The 24506-nt window shown below is 41.1% G+C and overlaps 1 protein-coding gene across 1 annotated transcript in view; it reads right to left on the bottom strand.

The window, feature by feature from the left end:
• PDE7B (phosphodiesterase 7B) overlaps positions 1–24506 on the bottom strand; it is a 176016-nt gene that overhangs the window by 1097 nt on the left and 150413 nt on the right. The window contains exons 4-12 of the mRNA XM_009882281.1: positions 20294–20445; positions 18609–18672; positions 16920–17015; positions 15148–15248; positions 13506–13637; positions 7219–7310; positions 5992–6136; positions 3887–3983; positions 185–265 (exon numbers count right to left, since the gene is read on the bottom strand). Coding sequence (XP_009880583.1) covers positions 185–265; positions 3887–3983; positions 5992–6136; positions 7219–7310; positions 13506–13637; positions 15148–15248; positions 16920–17015; positions 18609–18672; positions 20294–20445 — 960 coding nt within the window. The remainder of the gene's footprint in view (positions 1–184; positions 266–3886; positions 3984–5991; positions 6137–7218; positions 7311–13505; positions 13638–15147; positions 15249–16919; positions 17016–18608; positions 18673–20293; positions 20446–24506) is intronic.

The raw sequence follows: 24506 nt of genomic DNA, 5'->3' as shown, positions 1-24506 counted from the left end.
ATACCACGCAGTAACTCCTTTGTCTTTCTATTGAATGTTTGGCTTGGTTAGGTTTCTTTTTGAACATTTTGACTTTGAATATGAAACTTGACTATTATGGTACCTGCAGTTTTTATTGTTAAAACAACTAGATTGTGCCATACTGAGATAAACTAGGAGAGAATAGAATTAACCTAATACTTACCGATCTGTATGCTTGGTATTGTATCCTTCTGCTGGTTACAAAGGGGGCTTATTTCCAGTTCAAATTTTTGTTCCAGGTCACCTGCAAAAAAAAAAAAAAAAAAAAAAAGAAAAAATAATTTTCTGCCACTTTTATCTCTTCTCCATACCTATGCCAGACTCTTTGAGTGACTGCAACTGTGTGGATTTCAGCAGCTGGAACCTTCCACCGATGATGACCATGTTAAATGTCTAAATACCTTCATTTTTTGGACTTTTCCTTTTTAGGTATCAGAGAAACTGAGTATACAAAGAAAAAATCTCTCTAAGGAAAGATGACTTTTGAATGAACATTAAATCTGAACACTTACGTGTTCTGAGCACCTTAATTTTTAAAATAGATTTTCTCACATGAAAGATTTTTAAGACATTCTAGTTCATTTACTCACTGTTCAAACGTCTTCCTACTAGAAAATTGCAGAATATAAATTTGAGAAGAAACGTGTCTCCATTAGTAGTGTAATGTGAGTTGCTACTGTGTGCTTGTGGAAATGGCTGTTAAAGGGCAGCGTGATGGAGCATGGCGGTCTGCAGCTGTATCTGCACTAACAAACTAATAAGGGCCAGAGTTCGGGCTTGGGCAATGTTTTCCTGTGTCAAGAGCTATGGACTTCGAGTTATAAAAGTGGAAAATGGTTGAAATTAAAAGTTTGTCTTATTATTGTGGTGTAGCTGGGTATCAGGGCTACGCCTGTGCTGCTGCACCAAACTTACATCACTAATTCCCTGGGTGGTCCAAGGAGTGCCCAGAGAGTCATCTGCACAGGATTGACCTGAGACAGCAGAAAGACTTAAGACGAAGAGGTTGACTGAACTCCTAGTCACCTTCACAGCAGAGTATTTGACTCACTGGAGCAAGAGGTCTCTAGGTGCAAATCTGGGACTGCCCTGAAGATTCCTGCAGGCAGCTCCTGCTGTGACTGGCCCCAGGCTCTCTTTCGAATTGCTGAAGAACAGCCTGGCTGGGGGATCTGCTCGCTCCAGATGCCACCTCAGACTGCTCCTGCTGCAGCATTGACCAAATCTGGCATCAAGAAGATGCTTATAAACAGTTGGTAGCAACTATTCCTGCAGATGCAGAAATGGTCACACAATGGTCAGTCTTCCATATATAGCTAAGACAGGAGATGTTTTTTTATGTAGTTGAAGGTCATCAATAGCAAGGATCATGCCTATGCTGGAGTGGTCATAGAGGACCACAGACCAGCTGGACGTAAGAATGACATGACATTACACACACTTCTAAAGCCCTTCTAATAGAGACTCAGATCCTGATCTTCCAGTCAATCTGCTGCATCTACACTACATCTATTAGCAAACAAAATATACAACTCAGGTACGTTTCAGGGAGTGCCTGATGCCTACAGCAGTTCCAAACGCAAACCTTTCCTAGAAAAATACTTTAACTTGTTCTAAGATGTTTTAAAAGTCAATTAGGAATACAGGGTAAGTAATGCAACTTGATTTGTTTATATAAAACTGGAACTGGCAAGAAACAAGTTTCAAGAAAATGGCTAATGTTTAAGCAACATTAACGATCTGTTTCTCTGGTGAGGTTTTAAAATTGCTTGGAAGGTTTTCCTGAGCGTAGTCCAGCACGATCATTGCTATTGACTGTCATTTAAGTCTAACTGTCTGTTAGTGGGGAGAAAAGAGCTTTCAAACAAAACCAGTGGATTTAAAGCAAAATGTTTCTTTATGGGTTGTTTTGTCTGGTCTAGCAGGTCCCTTTTACTTGGGAAAGTTTTGCATAATCAGCCCTCACTACATTCTTATTAGTAAATCAAATGGATGAAATATTATTGTCTGAGGGCAAGTGGCACATCTTAGCTTGCACACAGTTAATCTCCCTCCCTCCCTTCCTCCCATGCTGTAGACAGAAAAGGTCCTGTACCTCATGCAGTACCCAGGACTGTACCCTGGCAGTGTCTCCGAGAAGGCTAAGGATGAATGTGTTGCACTCACAGACAGAGTGTTTGTTTAAAAAAAAAAAAGACACAACCCAAAACCTAACTAATTTACAGCAACCTTTCCACAGTGTAATTGCTTGCATGGGGAAATGCAATCTCTCCAGCAGGACAAGTGACTGTTGTCTGGATGGCAATGGGTGAATGAGACTCCCTGAGGTGTTTTAGAAAGGCATTGGAGATGTTTGATACAAAAAATGTTGAAACTTTGTATGCGTTCCAGAAGGAAGATTAAACAAGGCACTAATTGTCGTATTATCTGCCTCATCTATAGTTAAAAATCAAAACATGAGAGCTATGGTTTTCAAATATTAAACTTAATGCCAAAGAATATCTTCAAGCCCCACCGTTGCGCTTAGAGAGGTCTGCAATAACATTTTAAAGTGATAATGGTATCTAAATACATGGTATTTAATAGAGTTTTTTGCACCTCTTACCAGGATTATACAGCCCCAGTGGCAGTCAGACCACAGTTTCTGTATATTCTCCCACATGAAATGCTCTTTTTCTCCTTGTTACACTTCTAACTGGTCTCATACGCTCCAGTGTCCCCTTTCAGAAGAATACTTTAGATGTTGTACTAATAAATCTTGAGTTTTGGGGGAAAAGCTTAAGTTCGTAAGGGTTGAACGCTGCCATTCTCAGCGTGGTCCCTCAATACACTAATGGTGATCTGTCACACAACTGGGGCCCTGCCCTCACAACTTGGATATTGATTACACCTCGACTATACATCTGACTAAATAAACCTGCATCTGGAAAGTTGTTTATGTTGCTTCAAAAGCATCAAAGTCAAAGACATTTCAGCAGCTTAAGCTGACACTGGCTGAAAATTAACTTGCTGACATATTTGTCCTCGTTACGGACTAACTGTAGTAGGTACCAGCTCAGATGGGGCTTCACTTCATAGTGCAGAATTTCAAATGAATCGAGAACTTCACTGTGTGCTCTTCCAGTGTTTGTACCACTTGCCTTCAGCTCTCAGGATGCTCCGAACAAAGAATTTAACAGTGATTAAACTCTGCTGCACCCTGTGTTGTAGCACAGCATGACCTTGCCTATGCAGATAGAGCCAAATGGTGTAATTACTGCGCTTAAAAAAAATCCCTGCCTGACTGCACTCCCTGCAGGGGTTTGAAAACATTTGCAATAGGTCCTAGCTGAGCTTTGGCTTGCCTACTTTGGCCCTTTCAACAGCATTAGAAGAGCTCGGCGTGCTGGGAACTGCGTTTGAAGCCTTTCTCTGCATTTGTGTGCAGAAGAATGTGTCATATTCGGGAAATGGCGAGGGTAAGGCTCCCATCAGAGTTGTAGCGGGAGCGTGAAAAGCGAGATAAAACACAGTGGACAGCAGTAGGATTTTGGTGCAGTGTAGCCCTGGCGCCGTTCCAGCTCAGAAGAGCTAATGGTGACCAGAGGGTTCTCAGAGAAGAATACAGCCGTGGGCTCTCCAGCCAAATTCAAGCGCCGGGGTGCAGCAGAGCCCGCCCTCCCACTGCTACAGGAGCAGCGAGGGCAAATAACTACTTGCCGCTCTTTTATCCCTTCCCACTTTTCAAATGAGTATCTCTTCAACAGCTCGTTCCTGGGGGAGGTTTCAAGGCAAACTGGGTAGGCTGAATGCTACCTCTGTCTCGCCACACAAAAAGCCGGGAAAGCGGAGGTGAAAGGGGACCGCCGCGCGTGAAGGGGCTGACCTTGCCGGTAAAACTCTTCGCAGACCCGTTCGCTCCACTGTTTGCTCAGATCCCAGAGCCGGCAAGGGTTGCAGATGTCAGCGCACTTGAGTGCAATCTGAAAGCAAAGAAGAAAAGTAGTGGTGAGAAAAGTAGCGGTGTCTAGCCGCGCTTCAGCAGTAAATCAATCAGTCATGAAACTTCCAGGCCTCAGCAGTGATGCTGGGAAGGGTTAAGATCACCTTTTAGAGACTCAGACTCACCCAAATATGCCTTTTGAGGAAAGAGCATTTATTTAAGCCGCCAACAAAACTTTCATTCAGCCCTCTGCTTTACCGTAGTGAGAACAAGAGGAGGGCCAAATTCCAAGGCTGCAAAGTCTTTTGGATATTCCTTTCAAGGAATAAGCCAACAAAAGCCTCAGGCTGGCTCCTGCTGACTGCCTGGCTCAGCATCCGTGGCTGATGACAAGGAAGCGAAGAGCCAAGCTGGTGTATTTGGGCATCGTTTCTCTGCGGTCTCAGTGAGTGACCTTGCATCTCACTTCAATTACACTTCATCTTAATGTCTGCATATTTTTGTTTACAAAGCTGAGCACAGGGCCCTCTGCACTGCCCCTGGCTTGGTTTCACTTAGTTAACTAGTACTTTTAAGTGCTTTGCTGGGGAAGGAGTCAGGAGGGCAAGAGGTTTTTAAAATCAAGTAACTGCTTCAGAAAAGTAAACCATGTAATAGTCTGTCTGTGTTATTGCCTTGGAACAAGATGTCATGTGCCTCATTTCTTCACAGATTGAACACAGTCAGTTAGCCTGACAGAGGTCAGAAATCATTCTGGCACCCGGGAGGAAAACATAAGAAATATTTCCTGTATAAACTCAGACCTGCGAACTGGAGGAGGGAAGAAGTCTCCAAGGCACTTTTCTCTCTGGATCAAATTGATTCGCTTTAATGTTACTGTCTATTTAATTGCACCTTTCGAACATCCTTTAACTTATCCTGATCAATCAAGATTTCTTGACATTTTTTTTTCTTTTCTTCCACAACTAATCCACCAGGTAAAGAAATCTCACCATGTCTGTGCCCACATTCCTATCTTCAAGAAAGCACGTAAGAAACTTTTTGCCATAGCTGAGATTTGTAATCCCTGTGCCTTTGGCATTTGCACAACTTTCTCGCCTAATCTGTCCAGAAATACAATAAGCCCATCACCCTGCCCTGCACGGTCCATGCAGGAATCTGACAGAAGACCATGTTTGATGGAGGACAGGCAAGCAGATTACTACGCTTCCCACGCTGCTGCAGGGGTAAGAATTAACAGATCAGCACTTCTTTCCTTGCAACTGTCACCTTTCCTGTAACCTCGAGAAGTGTGAACACGTAGTTGTTTGTCTTGTTAACGATAACAATTAAGCTCCTTTATGTATTTAAGAGCAAAACTGATGTCATTTCTGCAGAGAAGCATGTATATGCAGCTACTTTAATCACAATAATGCTTTAATAGGTAGAGGTTTATTCTGAAGAGCCTGTTAGTGACTGCAGCTTAGCTGGAAGAACCAGTTTGAATCTATTTGATTTTTAAATAAAGCATGGTTTCTTCATTAGCCGGGCAGATCCACTAGAGAAGCACCTGCTGCCATGGCAACAGCTGTCTCTGCAGAGGCAGTTTCTGAACATCCATCAGGGGAACCGGACTTGGGCACCTGATGTCAGGATGTCTTGGAGAGAACACCGACAAGGGGGCTCCTCTGCACAGCGCTAGAAAATAACACCAGGGAAGTGATGTTTGCCAGAAGAGAAAATATAATCAAAGCATTACTTGGCAAGAGACATAGTGGTCTGGAAATAAAATAATTAATAGCTTATCTTAATTTCTCAGCGTTTGACACTCTCCTGTATCTGTTGCATTCACAGCTTTTTAACACAAGGAAATTACATAAGGAAATATTGGAGGTACCTCATGTTTGCCTGACCCACCAGGTGGCTGAAGCAAAGTGTTTACGGTGATAGGTAACGAGACACTGGTGTCCAGACACACTATCGTATGCTATTCTAACGAATATTAGCAAATACTGTGACTTGAAAAACGAATAAAATACAATAGCGGAAAAATAATACTTAAAAGTTACCTGAAGCATAAAATGTCTGTCTTGTGCATCCTCCAGCCTCAAATCCTGATTGTCAAGGTGAGATTTCAGACGGATCAAAAACTCATTCTGTCTGTTGATGTCTGTTGCCAAGATCAGGGAGCCCAACTGCTGCTCGATGTCCTGCCTGCAATTAAGGAAAATAAGCCCCTTCAATCACAGAACCACTGAACATTAATAGCTCAAAACAACCTGCTATGGATCATAGCTAGTATAAAGCTTCCTCTTTCTTCATGGATGCGGTCTTATCCGTTTGGTCAGTCTCTGCTGGGATTTGCAGGGTGCAACTGTTCTACCTGCCTAAATGGGTTCAGGAGGAATAGATAATGTAGAAGAAAAACGCTTGTTGGCATAGCTTGTTCTGAAAGCTTCTGAGAAGTGCTGGAAAAGTAAAAAAAAACCCACAAAACAACAGCATGATGCATCTAGAAAAATGCTCACATCTTACTTCAGCTGCCCAGAGCTGGGTGCAGAATACTGCAACCTTGAAGTTGCAGCTGAAGTTGTAAAGGACTGGACTGAAGTCCTTTAAAGGAAGACTGAAGTTGCTGGTCTGAAGCAAAGGATTTCTGGAGGGATACAGATCTTAGCGCTTCCAGGTAACTTGTTTATATTCTTGGTATGGTCACCTGTGATTAAAACTTACTATTGCAGCCTGCTCATTGGCTCAATCTCCATTCCCTGGTGGGAATAACACTGCACAACACCAGCAGGTAAAAAATTAGCATCAACTTGGCCAAGGTGCTCAGGTTGCCGGGGTTTTTTTGCTTTACCCAAAAAGATGATGAAGACTGAACCACACCTCCTCAGTCAGGTGTGGAAGTCCTGAGCAGTCTCCATGCTACTCAACCACCTCCTCAATTTTTCTCTTTCATGCTTTTTAATCACTAAATCTTTCCATATTTGGTTGGTGCTATGTAAAACAATGCCAACAATGCATCTGAAAAGATCCATTTGTTGCTGGGACTCCCAATGTTCCCAGTGCTGACAGTGGCCATTCCTGTGCTGCAGAAGTGGCAAAGTCTTAGAAAATATTTCTGCTGTGTAACTTTGTCTCATGATTTCATACTGGCACCACAGAATCACCAAGAGAGGGCAGGAAGTTCAGCCTACTCTGAAGCCTGGGCCTCTCTGCCAGGGTGCTTTCAAGAAGAGCGAAGGAAGCCATGGACTAGTTTCAGTGATGTATTTCCTCCAGCAGACACTTACGTCACCTCCTTGGGCAGATGGGCGAGGAGCCGTGACTCTCGAAGCATGCCTATCGTAGATCGCCAGTGGTGATTTTCTAGCACTGAAACGTTCTAGAGAGGAATAAAAGGAATGCATTCAAGGATTAGGCAGGTACTCATGGTACAGATACAGATTTGCCATATCACATGATGCTAGCTGGAAGCGCTGTAACATGAGCCTAAAATGTGTGCTTTTTAGTCACTTTTTGGATTTGCGGAATTGGACTGGATTTCTAGAGTTAAGGACCTTATGCTTCTAGGTTTCCCAGCTGAGGTCAGCCCCAGAGTCCTGTTGTTCTACAGTTTTTGAGTCCTGCTGTGAATGGAGGAACTAATCTCATCTGTGTGGGAGGTAGCTTGCATTCTAACAGATTTATTAACAAACGAATTAAAGCATGAGTGCAGAATCGTACTTTTACCTCATACTGATCCCAGGTTGACTTCTCAGTTTCTACGGTCTGAATGCAGAGTGGACAAGAAAAAGAAAACTAAACTGCCAAATTTCCCTTGGAGTCAGGGAACTGGAAGCTCCCTGCAGCTGCTCGGTGAAAGCAAGAGGAGTATCAGTATCACTGAGCATCTGCAGGCCTCAGCAACTTAGTCTGCAACAAATTTTGAGTTCTTTTTGTTTGTTTGCTTCCAACTAAGCGGAACCAAAGTTAGGTCGGAAAAATTTCCTAGCGAACAGAAACCCAGCTTTCTAGGTTGTCTGTAAATGAGAACAAATTGGGTATCTTGTGTCTGATGACTTTATATTATTATCCTAACACACAATGCATCTGCCACTCATCACTCGTTTAATTCCAAGAGTACTCTCTACCACTGAATGCCTCAGAAGTGTCACTTGTTCAGAAACCTCTAACACAATTCTTAGAATTCACAAAAACATCTGCTTGCTGCAGAGAAGCAGCCCAGCGCAGCACCCCTCTAGCGAACGGCACAGTCCCCAGTTATCCACAACACCACGCACACTGTGAACGAAAAGACTGTCACCTAGCAATGGGGACACCCTCAGGGGAGTTACAGCACCTGATCCCTGTTTTGGGCAGTTTATGGCTTTTGCAGTAGATAAGCAGTGGATTAGAAACAAACAAACAAACAAACAACAAACCAAACACAGCCAAACCCTTTGGGCAGGTAGCAGAACAAGGACTTCACCTCATCATTGCCAACTAGGAAACCAGAGTCAGAATCCCTCTCTCCGGCCGCTGTTAATCTCTGGCTCCCTTCCCCAGAGTCCCCCAGCTCTGAGGTGTAGCTGTGGTAGTGCTGCCTTTCCTGTTGGACGTGATGCACAGCTTCCACTTCTCCAAGAGGGACTGAATAGTATTTTTCTCCTTAAAGCTTCCTCATCTGCCTTTGTAATCCTGTCATATCTAATGGCTGTTGAAACACTAAACATTGCCAGTAACCAAGATCCAATTTGCATTTTGATCTTTTTGTCAGTATTTTTCTTGAAATTTTGTGCTCAAAATTACTGCAAAGGTGAGAGTGCAAATTTGATTGATTTCCCATTACAATATTTTCTGCAGTATGTTCTGTTGCTTTTGAATTCACACAATCGCTGATATGCTGCTTTGGTATTTCTTTGGGGTTGTTGGGTTTTTTGTTGTTGTTGTTGTTTGTTTCCCGAATAGAAATCACAGGTACTAGGGGAAAAAGCAAAGCAAAACCAAGCCCAAAACTTTCCAACCATGTAATACTAAGCCCTTTTCCTTAGAAAAGCTGACAGATTCAGAACTCGGGATCGGCTATGCAATATCTAAATTACTTTTGACAGCAATTCTGTTCGTTAGCCAACTTAAATATCCCTCTTCTCCTTTTGCCTAAATACATCAGGATGGACTTTTGCAACCCTGCACTCTGACCAAGAAAAATAAGGGAATCTAACAGGACATAACAACAAATTCTTTTTTCTTCTTTCACCTCCCTAGTCTCAGGGCTGAATCCTGGTCCCAACAGTCACCCCAAGTTCATAGGCTGCCATCTTCCTACCCTAAGATAAATTAGGCAAACCCTGCCTGACTGTTGCCTTTGGCAAGGCTTACACTTGCTTAAGACAGTACCTGCATGCACAGTTCCCGTGGCCCCAGTCTGACTGCACCCTTGAAACATCTCACTGGGGAGATAACCCATCACAGCATCCTCTGCCCCCACGTCCCTTCCAGCACGGTGGCGTTACTTGCTGGGAGGAGCTGCTTTAGCAGCACCTACCTCAACCAGGGAGCTGCACTCCACAGATGCAGCTGCTCTTTGGCCATGCTGAAGGCCAGCCACAACAGGGCTGAGCACTTAGGTAGGTATCCAAGAACTTTCCTGCATCCAACTAATAATTACTCAAAGGGAAAAGCGAACTCAAGTACCCATCACAGAGTATTTCCGCTTCTGTAAACTTCTACTCTTTGTGTGCTGCTATAGGAAGAATTTAAAGCAAAGCTGCTGCACTGTCTAGTTTCCCACACTTAAAAGGAAAGGTCAAGTTAACAAGCGACAACTGAGCATGAAGTCATATGACTCCCATTAAACGCAAGCAGCCAGAACCCCCGAAGCTGCTGCCAACAATTAGTAGACTCAGCTATTCCACCTAGGAACACCCTACTGCCTTATTAAGACTAATTGCCATGAGCTACCTGATTGCCCAGGCTGGTGGAGAGATAACCCACGCAGGGAAAAGTCTACTCGTTGCCTTGCAGACTGGGGCTGCCAGCTCTGATTCCCAGACAGCTTGTTTCCCCTAACTTTTCACTTTTTAAAAAACTGAGTAGCACAGGTTTGTTTTAAAGGCTGCATGCTAGGAAGCCTCTGTCACATCTACATCTACTGCCTAAAACTAGTGGATTGCTTCAGGACTGTGAAGAAAAAAAATGGTTTTTTACTTAGACTATCACAAAATTTCCAATCTGTGACTTTCCCTGAGCCGTTCAAACCACCACACCTGACATATACATTTGGAAAAGAATAATAACTTGTAGAGAGGAAGAGTTGCTATTCTAGGTGCAGAGAAAACTTCAAGTTTAATTCAGTGTGGAAAGTGATCTAAATTCCTTTCAATCTGGTCATCCATTCTTAGTCACTGAGCAGTTGTTTTAACTACACAATGTTAAATATCTAAAGATGATACTTTAATTCAAAATGGTGCTTCTAAGGAGGACTGCAAAGCAGAATTGTCATAACTGATGCCCAAAAGATATTTTCCTAATTCTAGCTTATATACCTTTACTATAGATGTTGTATGTGATCATTCCAGAGTTCTAAACAATTACCCTTCATTTAAGAGCCAGAAAAAGATAGATCTCAACTCCCTATTACTGAAGTTATAAAATAACATTTTATTTGTATCCATGTTATTTGTTTTCTTAGGAAATTCATAATTCATTCTCAGTAAACTACAGTTTCATTTTTTTTAAAAAAAGCAGTGTGACTTTTTCTGGTGTTGTTAGTTTTGATGTGGCCATTTGGATAACTACAAAGCAGGACTGTACCAAGCTGAGCAACCCTGAATTGTATGCTGCTTTCAGTCAAAAGAAGCAGAAATAATTTTGGATACGCCAAGCATATCAGCCAGAATTTGAGTTAATTGTGACTTTTAAGACCTAAAACAATGATTATCAAGCAAGAATGAAACTTTTTTTTCCTTTTTTTTTAATGGCTAATGAAAGTTAGAAGCAAAGTCTGCATCACGCAATGAGGAATGCTGTTGTGCTCCTCACAGGAGACTAAGTGACCTCCAGGTCCTTACTGTCACCTTTTACGCTCTCATATGTCCTTATAATGCTAGAGACTTGAATAAAGCACTCTTATTTTTGCAGAAAATTATGGTGCCTCACGTGCAACAGACTCTTGTGCAAATGTTACAGGAAATCCTGTATGTTACAAAAAATGCCTGGCATCATAAAATATGGATATAATTCGAAAATGAATATCAAAAGTTCTGAGCTCCATGGTGATGACACCTGATCTTCCTGAAAGATGATTCTCCTCATATATAACCTTCAGAAGCTGTCAAACACTTTGCATCTTTGTCAAATACTGAATGACCTTGTTTTGCAAACCCTTTTTTTCCAGATAATTCAAATGTAAAGTTCTAATTTCAATTTGCAAACAATCAAGAGCAAAGAGACGCCATAAACAGATATTCCTTAGTCTCAGTTCCTACTGACTCAGTGACAGATGACTGCCAGCTATGCTAAAACTTACTTTCATTTGATTATTTTACTGATTAGTCCCAGCAGTTCTGTGGCTCTGCTATTTAAAAACAAAAACCCTAGAAGTTTTTTGTTTCAGTTTCAAGCACATGTTGAAGCACTAATCTTGAGAAGAGTATAATTTATTGTTTTAAATACTATTTACTGAATCTAAATTTTTGACTAAAAATGTTTTCAGCAAACCTTTTTTTCCAGCATTGTTATTTTTATTGGCATCCATGTACTGTATACTACTAAAATCTTTGGAAACAATCTGGGATCAATTTCAGATAAAATAATATAAGTCAAACTTGCCAGTGAATGTCCCTAAACAGGATACTTAAAAACCACATCTGCTGTGGAAAGATTGCATTTTCTGTATTGTCGCTGCCTTTTCTAACCAACATTTGAAAGTATATTCAAGCCCAGTTAGCTGAGCAGAAACCACCTCTCCAAGACACTAATATTTTATTTTAGCTACATTTCTTTCAGATTAGCTTGAATTTTCAACCTAATTATATATTATGGTTTCCCACTATTAATTTGAGAAGGAGCTGTTTATACCTTTTCACAGGACCAGGGTTTCTGTGGAATGGCTCTACCCATTCCTCTTCAAAGGATCCTTAACATAACCTTCCCAAAGTCCCCTGGCTTAGTCCCCTGGCTTTTCTCCCTCCCCACTCAACTGGCCTGACATTTAGAGAAGACTGGAGCAAAATGCACCAGACACATACGGGTATGACTTAATAAGCTGCATCAGCTTGTGACGAGACCAGTCACAAAGTTTCAAGTGTCTGAGCATCACCGTGCCCTGGCTGGGGCTCCCACGGTCCAGCCTGTTCCTGCATCTCAGGGCAGGACTGGTGCACCGTTACACAATCCACTTCCTACGGGAAGACCCAAACGTTGCTTGAGTGGGGGAAAACAAGAGAGAACCTCTTTTCAAGTAGTAAGCACATTGCAGAAAACTCTTGATTTGCTAAGTAGCGTAGAACGGTATGTAGCTATTAGTGAGTCTTCTTCAAATTAGATTAATTTTTAACTTGGGATATTCTGTTTCCGACACCTTGTTACAAAGGCTGAAGTTGACTCTTCCACAGGCTAGAAATCAGTATCATCTCCATTTACTAGCTATGAATTAGTTAGTGCAACCCAAATGATTTACGGCATTGCTCTGGTGCATATATGTAAGTATAATGTAAAGAATAGAGATGTGCGTGCAAAGATTATACACATAGGACTGTTGTAGATAAAATACAGAGCTACAGTGATTTCTGTGGGCCAAAACTACAAATATATTCAAAAAGGACCACAAAAATCAGGGCTGGATGGGCTCATTAGTAGTTATTGAACAAGAGGGTCTGTGTTTTTGTTTCAGGAAGTCCTCTACTACTGATTGCCAGAGGTGGGAGGACGTATACCAGGTGAAGGGCAACTCTATACTTATCCCAGGCTTATGTTTCTCTCTGAGATCTTTTACTGGCTGCTCTTAGAAACAGGATACTGGCCTAGACAGCCTGTGGTGTGACCTACAGTGGCTGGTTTTAAGTTCTTTCTTTGTATCTCTGGGCACATTTGTGTAAATATCTACAACTTTTCCTTTGGTTTCCTCTATCTTCTATTTTTTGTTTTTTAAATTGCAGTGTTCATTAAGTGTTTAATTTTACTAGAGCCACATGAAGCAAATGTTTCTTTTAATGCAACACCAATTTAGAACACGCCTGCTGCTTACTTGCTCACTGAAGGAAGATGAAACATAAATTGTCTCGCCGTGATTTTAAATCTCCTACCCACAGTTCCTTACCCCAGATGATCTACAGCAGAAATAATCCAGGCAACTGCTTTGGCTTAAATGTCCTCAACAAAATCTGTCATTTCCACCTTCTTTCTTATGTGTATCAGCTTTGCTGTTAAGAAGAGATACCCAGTGCAGAGCTTAACCAAAATTGTCCAGACTCTAAAGTGCAGGTTGATTTGATCAACACCCCCCTGCTGCCAGATTTTGGCATTAAAGTTCACTGCAAATTGCTTAGACTCTCCCTGACACCATTTTACATACTATCAACTTGATGAGAGGTTTCACCTGGTACAGGCTGGCAAGGTGGTGTTTAGTTTTGATGAGAAAGGGTTGGTTGACCCCTGGGTGATCCACGTCGTGAGCCGCAGCAGCTAGCAGTCCGAGCATGATGTCCGACGGCGTGAGGAAGTTGGCAAGCTGAATCACGCACATTAATCACAACAAGAACATGAACAGTAAACACTTTCTTTTGGCAAATAAAGGAATCAGCTAACGTCATGGCATTGCTCAGTTTTGTAGGACACTACACAAATGTCCATATAAAATAAATTTTGTGAAAGATGTTTTTAAGGTGACTGTTGAACAAACATCTATAAAGATATCAGACCATATACTCATACTTTATTACAGTTTGTACTTCCTATCTCTATAATTTATGGCAATATAAGGCTTGTCAGAGTGTAAGTGCTTGATCTTAGTCTAAAAGATTCTGTTTTAAAAGCTAAATAAGTATACCAGCAGGTTGGCATACGTTACCACACGTGATAAGGATGCCTCACACAGTATTTAGTACTACCAACAATACATCTGGCTTCATTTTCTAGCACAGCACTGTGCTGCAAAATGCAGAGTTTATAAACTTTTGAAATTTCAAACTTGGCTGTTAGATATCTCAGTTCAACTGTACTTATTTTATTAGAGAACACAATTTACTTTTCTAACTTCAGACATCCAAATTTGAAAACCTGCCCAGAATATTTTCTACTATCCAGCTTATCATTCAGAAGCAAATTTTGTTATTATTAGGAAAAAAAAATTGAAGTCTTAGCATTTTCTGCTTCTGACCGTGATGCACTTATTATTGGCCCAATGAGTCTGTACAGGGTATAGGTCTATGAGCTGAAAGAAGAACCCTGTAATGAGAAATGAAGAGCAGTATGGTACAGGTTCTGGATATTGGCTGTTCTCTGCATTTTCTGACAGCAGAGACTTGCAGAGCTTGCAAGAGATGGAAATACAGGAAAACTGAGGCCTGCTCCTGTCCTCACTTACCATTACTATATTCTGGTCTAACAATTTGCTAATTCTAGCAGAACTTCCCTTCATTTAAGTCAAGCCAGAAAGATCAGTTGTATTCTTACCCGGTGGCTCAGCACGGCAGTATTACACTGAGTGCCTCCTGGTAACACATAAAGCCACGTCACAGCGGCACGTTGTGAGGACTTGCTGCAGCCCTCAAAAGCTGCTGCCCACTCCTGCAGAGGACACCCTTGCAACAGACTCGCTCAAAGGGAATGGTTTTCCCCTTCGCTGCTGTTGCGCTGCCAAATTTGGTATTTTGTAGTATCGATGTGAGTGGCTTATGCCCTGAGGTGACTGAGGCACGGGCACGGGCTGCCTTCTACTGGCTTTGCTGGGAGGGCTTCAGCCACTCGCAGGCGGCTGGTACACTCGGTCATGGTAAAACCTGATGGAACTCATACGACAGCACTTTGATATGTTGCCTGTGTGATGATAAGTGACTCCAGCAGCTTGTTTAAAGCATCTGTAACCTGTAGCTGACTGTGCTGCTGCGTTGTTGCTAGCTTCAGGTACGCAATCATTTTCTGCTACCTGAAATTATTTTGGGTTTCTTTGTTTTTCAATCCTGGGAGAAAAAATTTCAGAATTATCTGAAAGCAACATCAGTATGAAAGGTTGTCGTTACCTTGGGCTCCCTCAGATAGCAGTGCATAGCTTGTGTGACATCAGCAGCATGGACAGCGTTGTGGTACGGGTTTTGGCTATGGTAATCTTCTTGAACCATAACTGGGAACCAAAACAGAAAATAAAGATCCTTTTGTCTCAGTGCCATGGCCACAAGCGGGAACTGGATTTAAAATACAATTTGAGGTTTTAGAGTCAGCTGCCTACGGAGTTTCTTCAAATATGTGTAGCTTACTTAGACTGGTGCTCTTATTGGGATACCTTTAGAGAAAAAATGCATGAAAGGATTTGTGAGGCCCAAGGGGATATACTGGGTCTAGTTCATAAATCAACTCTTTCTTGCCTTCGTGAAGGCTCTCATTCAGGAGTAAAATAAATAAGGAAGAGAGGCAAATTTATCCACAACGGAGTGTAATTATTTACGCTGCTGTCATAGGGGAGTAATGTCATTAAGGCAGTACCACCTATTTTTACAGCAGCAGGGGGTGAGGCCCTGATATCCTGGCATCATTTGTCATTTGATTGCCTAGCAATGGTCAAAGGCATTTCTACATCCTCCAGACAGAGAATCGATAAAGCATTGGGGTATTCAGAGCAAAATCTTCTGTGATAATTTTAGTCACATCGATGCGTCCGTTTTAAAATACCAGTCCCTCTTGTTTCAGTGTGCAGGGCTGGAGCTGGTCCAGCTGGAAGGGTGAACCTTTTAACTCTCAGCTTTTACTTGCACAGAAAATTGTTGAGGTCTGTGCTTCACACTCACCTCTTCCTTGCAGCAGTGCCCGCGCCATTAGGTGGTCTCGGGGCAGCACCACGTGAGCAGTGGAAGCTGCACGTGATCTTGCCCAGAAAGCGCTCTCCTAGACACTATCAAATTAATCAAGCAGAAAGGTAGTGGGCAAAGGTCCCATGGCACTCGTCTCCAGCATGGGCCACGCCACAGAAAGTCCTAGCCTTCAGTTTGCCTCCAGCATTTGAAGCTACAGTGGGTAATCCTTTAAACCCTGGACACCACTAGCTGGAATTATCTGAGCGTCCACTGCACAACCGCCCACAGGAGTCAGAAATGGCAGGGAGATTTTGTCTGCCTCCACACTGGAGGAATGCTTTCCAGAAGTGACAATTACGCGGTCTTAAAGAAGAGACCTTGCTCTCGAAACTCCGCCTGACAGCCTAACAAACCCGCATTCAGCTGCACTCAAAACATGATGCAAAAAGTAATTGATTTTGGCCAATTTCTTCTTTTGGTTCGCTGACAGCATGGGGCTAATATTTCTGTTGGCAGTAACAGCAGCAGGGGCTTTCATCAACACTATTCAGTGCAGACAGCTTGATATAATTTGTTAAATTTTGCACATAAGCTTTTAACTGCCTTGGGTCTCAGTGGTCTATTAGTCACTAAAATAATGACACTGCACCACAATTGTACTGTGCACGGGTAGGTTCTGCAATGTCTGTCTGTCTGTCTGTGTGGGCCTACTTGGCCGGCCACATCTCTGCACGACACACTTTTTTTTAAAATCACCAGTGTAATTGTGGTACTGGGCTGCTTCAGCCCAATGCAGAGCCTTTTGAAGTCGCGCCATTCACTTAATAGGTGCTCAACCAAATACCTGGGTGCCTGTAAATTGTACGCTAATACATATCACAGAAATGTTTTACTGAAATATTTGCAACACCATGATTTTACACCAAGACCAAGCCAGTGCCTTCTTTGATGCCCTACTTAAGCTGTAAACTGCATTTAAAGATGGCTTTGAGATGAGCACTTACCTAAAAACCTGTGTAATGTAACCATGTCTAACTGGAAATGGTGAATAAGTCCATGCACATTGAAGAGGTGACAAAGCAGTGTTACGAGACTGTTTCCTAAAAGCAGAAAGGAACAACTCTTAGATTCCCTCAATATGTAGTTACAAACCAAGCAAGACTAAAACTCTTGGTAATTTCCTAACTATTAGTCAGCTCCTATCACCTTAGCGCCTATCATATGAGCTTAGATCACGCTCCTATACTCAAAAGTAGCTTAAACAAATTACTCCTATAAATAATCAAGATTTGATGGTACGGCTGTACCAGTAGAATGCCATTCTTGTGTCTAGCTGCCATAAAGTCACGTTTGCTGTTCCAACATGATACATAAGGTGAATTAATATCTGGAAATCTTTCGACAGCCTTATTTGAGAACCACATCAGCTTCATAATGCAGGTCTACCTCCAGAAATGACAGAAAGGAAAACGTTTTTTCTGCCACTTCAGTTTGCCATACTGTACTAATTAATTACTGAGAAATTAGCAGTTTGTAATTAGTTTTTTTTTATTTTACACATGGCTCTACAAACATGTAATTAACGCAGGCACCTAGCTCAGCTACAATCGCATCTCATAATGATGATGAAGACAAGAAAAAATGAGTTGCAGCACTTATGGTCTCAAGTCCCACTGTAATGTTATGCTGACCTTACTGTGAATCCAATACTAGGAACACTGGCAAAATCGAGCCCAATTAGTATTGTACAATCAACTACACATACACACAGTACTTAAAAAAGTTTGCACTGCATAATTCAGCAGCAATGTGTCCCGAAAAGTTAGAAAAAAAACCCCAAACCAACCAATGCATACAACATATAAACGATGTCTGAGAAGTCTTTTCTTATTTAATGTAACTCAGGAAAGAAAATAAATTTATGAACAAAGAGGACGTGGAAACTTATTTGGCCTTGACTACTGAGCAGGGGCGCAGAAAGGTAATTTAGAAGAATTATGCTTTTGCTTCCTTTGCCATTTGCAGTCCTTTCCACTCTTCACTACCAGTCACTCAGCTGAATTACCCTCTAAACCACCTTTTTTCTACACCTTTTGCCCCAACCAAACCTAATTAGACTGGGAGTGAGGAATGAGGGATCTCATTCCTATGAGCAATACAGAAAGTAGAAAGGTGTGATCATAACCCCCTTCAGGAGTCACCTGGTGGCGGAGGTGTTGCAGGCATATATTTAGACAAAACACTTCACAGATTTTTACCGTCTTAACGAATTTCCTAATTTTTTCTGCTGAGCAGAAGCAAGTGTAAGTTCAGTTAAAGGTATTTCATGTTGATAGAAATCCACTGATTATGGAGGTCTGGACTTACCAACCAAAGTATCTAATAGGTATCTTTAAAGTACTTTTGGAATTTCCCAGGTAAAGGAAACTGAAACACCTCCTTGAAAAGGTGACCATAACAAATGTAGGAGATTAGATTAAGATAAAAACACACTTTAAACATTATCCTGTAATTATGAACGTTCTGGGACAAGCCTGAAAATGTTCAAGGGTATGATTTTAAGAGAAATTAACCATGCCCAATGTCTCTCCAGTAATCTAAACTGGAAACGCTTAGCAATTAATTAATTAGGGATTTTTAGAATAGTCATGTATGAGAGATATTAAAATACAAACTTTTTAAAAATTACTTACCATTTGTCAAGCGGTCAAACAAGAAAATGTCAAAATCCCACATTCCCACTTTGGATAGCATGTGCTAGAAGAGACAGATATGAAAAGGCAAATGACTGTTATGTGAAACTGTAAGGCACGTTTAAATTATTATTCCACATTAATCAATCACAGGATTGGTTGCTGCAGTTTTAAAGTTTTGTTTTAGCCTGGAGAAGAGAAGGCTCCGGGGAGATCTTATTGCGGCCTTCCAGTACCTAAAGGGGGCCTACAGGAGAGCTGGGGAAGGACTTTTTACTAGGCCATGTAGTGATAGGACGAGGGGGAATGGCTATAAACTGGAAGAGGGCAGGTTTAGATTAAACATTAGGAAGAAGTTTTTCACTTTAAGGGTGGTGAGGCACTGGAACTGGTTGCCCAGAGAGGTTGTTGAGGCCCCAGCCCTGGAGGTGTTCAAGGCCAGGCTGGACGTGGCCTTGGGCAACCTGGTCTAGTGGGAGGTGTCCCTGCCCAAAGCAAGGGGACTGGAACTCAATGATCTTCAAGGTCCTTTCCAACCTAAACCATTCTATGATCCTATGTATTAGAAATATCAGACATCAGGAACCAAATTTAGCTATACTGCATAAAATATCACTTGCACTTTTAACTGAGGAGCTTTTGAACCTGATACTGAAATACCTTCTAAATGGAGCTCAAACCATGGAATCATATAAACCAAAATATTATGAAAATACTCCCTTTTACTGCACAACTTTTTTATTGTTCTTTCATATCCCAAAATCAATTCAGTACAAATTCTCTTAGGTTTTTATTACAGTAAAACACAATCTTAGCTCTCATGGTGAATATGAATTACATTTTGCTAAACAAAGCAATGCACAGGAATAGCTTTTATAAACTTAGATACAGTGCTTCTGTGCAGCCCACTCAGCCATGCAGAAGAATCCACCATTACCACCATATACAGTGTGTTTAGAGCTACATCAGTTAAGTCAAGAGACTGAGTCTGGACTAACTGTATGATCTACAATGGCAAATGTGTGAATGAAATGTGCGTTCACTCCCATCATTTCGTCTATATTCAAACCAGTTCTGGATTCTTAATTACCTTCTAACACCTGGCATGTAATCTTCTCTTGCAGAGAATAAAAATTGCCTAGGCGCATAATCCCAATTCTATCAGTTGTGCAAGTTTTGTTAGAAAATATCACTCAAAGCAAGTCTAAGAGCTGCAAAATAAGAGAATTATACTTTGATTACTGTGAAGTTCTTTGCAGTGAATGTTCCCAGTTTCCTAGCCTTTGCCATTATGGAGAGCTATTGTGGTTTGCCTAATAGCTGCTCCATACCAGCTGAGAGACAGCTGTCTTTTTTCAAGTGGATGAACTAAATCCTGTGTCGAGGCTGCACTTACTTAAATCAGTAACTCAGCCAGGGATCCTTCATCCTTTAATAAATCCCGATTATAATTTCAGTTAACAGAATCTGAAAATGCTGAATAGATTTAAACATTTTCTTGCTGCTTTGAGACTAAGCCTTTAAAGCTGTAACCGTAAAAGAGGAACGGGCAGGCTGTTTGCTGTGAGGCGGGCAAGTAACGTGGGTCATTTAAGAAAGATCAGCCATACATCTGAACACTGAAATACAACTGACACTCTCTGGAATATTATTAAAAGAAATGGAGATCTGGAGCCCCATCTTACCCTCGCTTGCCCAAGGTAGTCCTCATCCAGTAGGTACAAAGAGGCTTGTGGTACAATTCCACGCAGTAACCGGGACGCATGGAAATACCTCTGGAAACTTAACAGTCTTTTCACTTTTTTCTTGGTGCCGATTTCCCCTGAGAGTGTAGTATCTGTGAAAAGCAATCAGCACAGAACCCATGACACCCAAGATGAAGGATGACATTCTCAATAATTTAATAAAAGAAATAGCAAAGAATTTAAAGTAGTGATACAAAAATAATAAAGTTCATGCTTCTCGCCAATCCACAGGAAGGAGAAGTATTCAAATCCCTGCACTTCGGCATAATATATTTGTTTATTTCAGAAAGGAAATAGGTTCCAGTAAAAAGAGTACTAATGAAGGACTTGGAAGATCTGAGTTCAGGACACCGCCTGCCACGGACTTTAGTGTGATCCAGGCTAAGTCACTGGGGGGTCACCTAACTGTAGCCATTGTCTAGAGGGAGTCCATGTGACAAGGCAGAGTTAGGTACGGGAAAGATGCTCTTAGTCTTCTGTGCCTCTGCTCCCCAGCTACATAATGGAAAATAGCACTACCTTGCTACCTCACAGGAGTGTCACTGGAATATATTAAAATTGCATAGCACTAGCATACAAGGTGATCTTGGACATAAACCCAAAAAAGTGACACCAAAAGAGACCTCAAAATACAGTCTGAAAGCGCAAATGTATGAGCTGCTTTTGGAAAGTGAGAGAAAAGAGAGAAAGAAGCAAGAATGAGTTAATAATTCTATTGTATTGTCTGCTGTCCTTCCTACGTACTAAGGCAAATTATAAATGAAGAAAATATTTCAGTTCTACAATTAGGAAAGCAAGTATATTCAGGCAGTACAGGCATTTCTGATTATACAACAGAATATGTTCTTCTCACTCAGTATCCGGATAATTCTAATTCTCTAATGCTGTATCAGGAGATTTTCATATGGGGCTGAATGTGACACAAACCCCAAGTGATTAAATCAGTAATTAAAGTAATTAAATTTATTGTTAGTAAGAATAATATGCAGGCTTCCTAAAACTGATAATGAGTTAGGTAATTTCATCTGAACTTTTAACAGAACCTCACATACAGTTGTAACGTTTTCACTTTGCAGTCTGGTGTAAGCTTTGGAAAAAGGCAGGACAGAAACTGGACAGTTGTTCGAAGGTAGTAAGATTCAACAGTTCTATTCGTAAGAGGAACCTTGTAAGAAAATGAAGATTAAGCACTCCATTCAGAGAACAGGAATGATTGCTTGACATACGCTGGAGAGCAATTCACTGGATTTCAGGTTTAAGTAAGAGCTTAGGAAAAATACCCATGGACTGAAGATGACTCTATTCTGGTATTTCTTTTTTATGCAAAAACGCTGAGTGTTTGTTCTGCTGTGAAATGAAAATATGACTTTGTATGCTGTTTTTATGAGTATTATTATTCCAAGAGGTTTTTCAGAGAAGTCATTAAGGTTTTTTGGATCATAGATTGTTCAGTATTTGATTTCTCGAACAGCAGATGTGTGAACACCTTCTGTAGCAAGTTTCTTCCTTCAGTAATCCAACAGCTATTGAGTGTCACAGAGTCAGTAACAACAACAAAAATACATACTTGCATACTGAGCTCCGATAATTAATATGTTTTCTTATGCCTGTAAGTCTCACACTTCTTGTGGGCAGCCCAAAGACCCCACCGAGTTTTAATAATATAAAAGCACAAAATAATTCTATTGCAACTTGACAAGCCACGTGTTTTCAAGAACGCAAACAGTCACAGTGTCACTACTGTACCAGCCTGAAGGTTAGATTTTCATTTATGATGTGCCAGCACCTGCCTTAATTCTCTCACACATTTTAAAAGCTGAAACAATTTCATGGCCCGTCAAAGGAGTGACTAACGTAGGTGCTAACTGTTACCCAGTGACAGCGACACGTGGAGGAACTCGTAGACTTGTTTCCACATTTCTTTTGATTTATATAGTGCTGCTAAGAAGTAGCTGGCATTCAGTTTAATTCCTGGATAACAAAACACTCTTAAAATGAATTCAGTTTTTAAACTTTGGTCAGCTGTATCTTGACTTCTCAACTTCCTTGATTCCATCTTTGCCCCCAAACTGTCACTGCTTTTGGGTAATACGTTTAACGCATGGAAAACTTCCCTTTTGTACATGAAAAATGAGTAGTTGCCCCTACTAATTTTTATCTAAGTTCATATCTGTTTTTTTCCGTTAAAGACAGATAACTGAAATTACCACCTATGTTCCCCTAAACTGCCTTTAAAACTCACATGTAGAGTTGCTGTGGACGATCCGAAGGTGAAGGTTTGGCCCGAGTCCCAACAAGCAGCTGTACGTTGCGCTATGAAGAAGTGATTGTTTTATCCTTTGGATTACCAGATTATTTCAGTAGCACAAATAATACTTACCAAACCCCCCAAACACCAGGTTGAAATAAATAATTTCTTATTGTGAAACATATTTTCTGAATTGAACCATCAAGCTTGTTGCCACTGCTTTGTCACATTGCTCCATATGGTTGTCATGGGTCTCAACTAAAATTTAAGCATCGGCAGACAGCACCCCTGAAACATGACTTGCTGCTTCAGATGAGCACCGTGTTACAAAATATTATGGCAAAAAGACTATCCACAATAATCTGTTGCCTTGTATTTTCATTCATAAGGCAAGGAATTCATAATACTGATAAAGAATGGCAGGAAGCTTATTTTCAAAATTGGTCTCTTGATGGAACAGTCCGAATCCCACACTGCAGTCTATCCACAGGCAAACACTGGATGTTGAATTAAAGGATATTGTGTTAAAATCACATCCTTTGGGTCATTTCAGTAATGATTGGTTTGTCTATGAACCACAGGACTTGTCAGGTGATCTCTATGAACCTTAACAGGTTAGCATGCCATACACAATAACGTACCTTATTATGATGGTATCTTGCATAAAACTGGACAAAGACTCTGTCCCTCTCCAAGCACAACACTCCCCAAAATATTATAATCTCATCAGCATTTTCTCTTTCTTCTCCCAAGATCAGTATCAAACAAAAAAGAAAAGTGCTGCCATATGAAGTTGAGAGAAAAAGGGCGATTAAAAAAGAACAGCAAAAGGTGAAGCAGGTGAGCATGAGTGCTCAAATTCTGTGCTCAGTTCAGCAGTCGCACCTGAATCTCCCTGCAGTGAACAGCCATTCCTCGCATATAGTATCCACCATCTGACACAAAATCAAGATGCAGTTTTAAGATGAAATTAAAGGTTTATGTGAATGACTTATAATAATACGCTGAACATACCACTTCTTTACTGACAACTGTAAATGTCAATTTTTTTTGTAAATATAAAATTTTGATGATGACACCTGATGTAAGTCATATAATGACTTTGAAACATAAACAGTTATTGATTGATAGCTATTTGTAACCAGCTTAAATTGAACTACAAGTAAATGAATCAAAAGTATCGTTGCAGATATCACCGAACTTCAATCATGGAACTATGGGTCCTAAAACATATGCTGTATTATCTAGTTAAAAAACACAAGCTGCAAGGCTCACATGGGAAGGATTTAGTAATTATACGCAATTTTGAAATGAATGTGAAAGACAAACAAGAATGTCTTTTGTTTATACACATAAAACTTCCCTTGAGAACTGTGTTTATCTTTAATCATTGTGGCAACTTCTGAATGCTTTGTTTACCTAAAAAAAGCATCATCTGTATCTCTTAAAAGATGCCCTTTCTCCTATCCTGTGGAGTTACTGCCCTTCTGATATCCTGTGGAGTGGCTGGAGAACCCCTTCTTTGTATACTGAACAAAGTTATTGTAAGCATTACCTACACATACCTACATGTTTACAAAAGCGTCCACATAAGCATTCCTCACAAAGCTTAACTTCTGCCTTCAAAAACACAGGCAGCCTGAGCTCACAGCATATCTCCTGACATGTTTCAGCAGGCAGCAAGAGTGGTTGCACTTTTCCTTGCGCCATTTGATACCCACATCATGTATAGACACTATCAGACCATGGATGATGTCTGGATACTGCATGTGGCCCTCAAGAGGTTAATAAGCTACAGGCATCAATGGTTGCCTTCTCTCTCCTAACAAAGATCCTCCAGTTACACAGATCTGCTCGCCTTAACATGATCTACAGCTCGCTACACCCCAACCTCTGTTATTTCAG

The sequence above is a fragment of the Charadrius vociferus genome, unplaced genomic scaffold, assembly GCF_000708025.1.
Source record: "Charadrius vociferus isolate BGI_N301 unplaced genomic scaffold, ASM70802v2 scaffold13, whole genome shotgun sequence".
Lineage (NCBI taxonomy): Eukaryota > Metazoa > Chordata > Aves > Charadriiformes > Charadriidae > Charadrius > Charadrius vociferus.
Note: the sequence above shows the minus strand (reverse complement) of the source record. Positions and strands in the feature narration are given on the sequence as shown.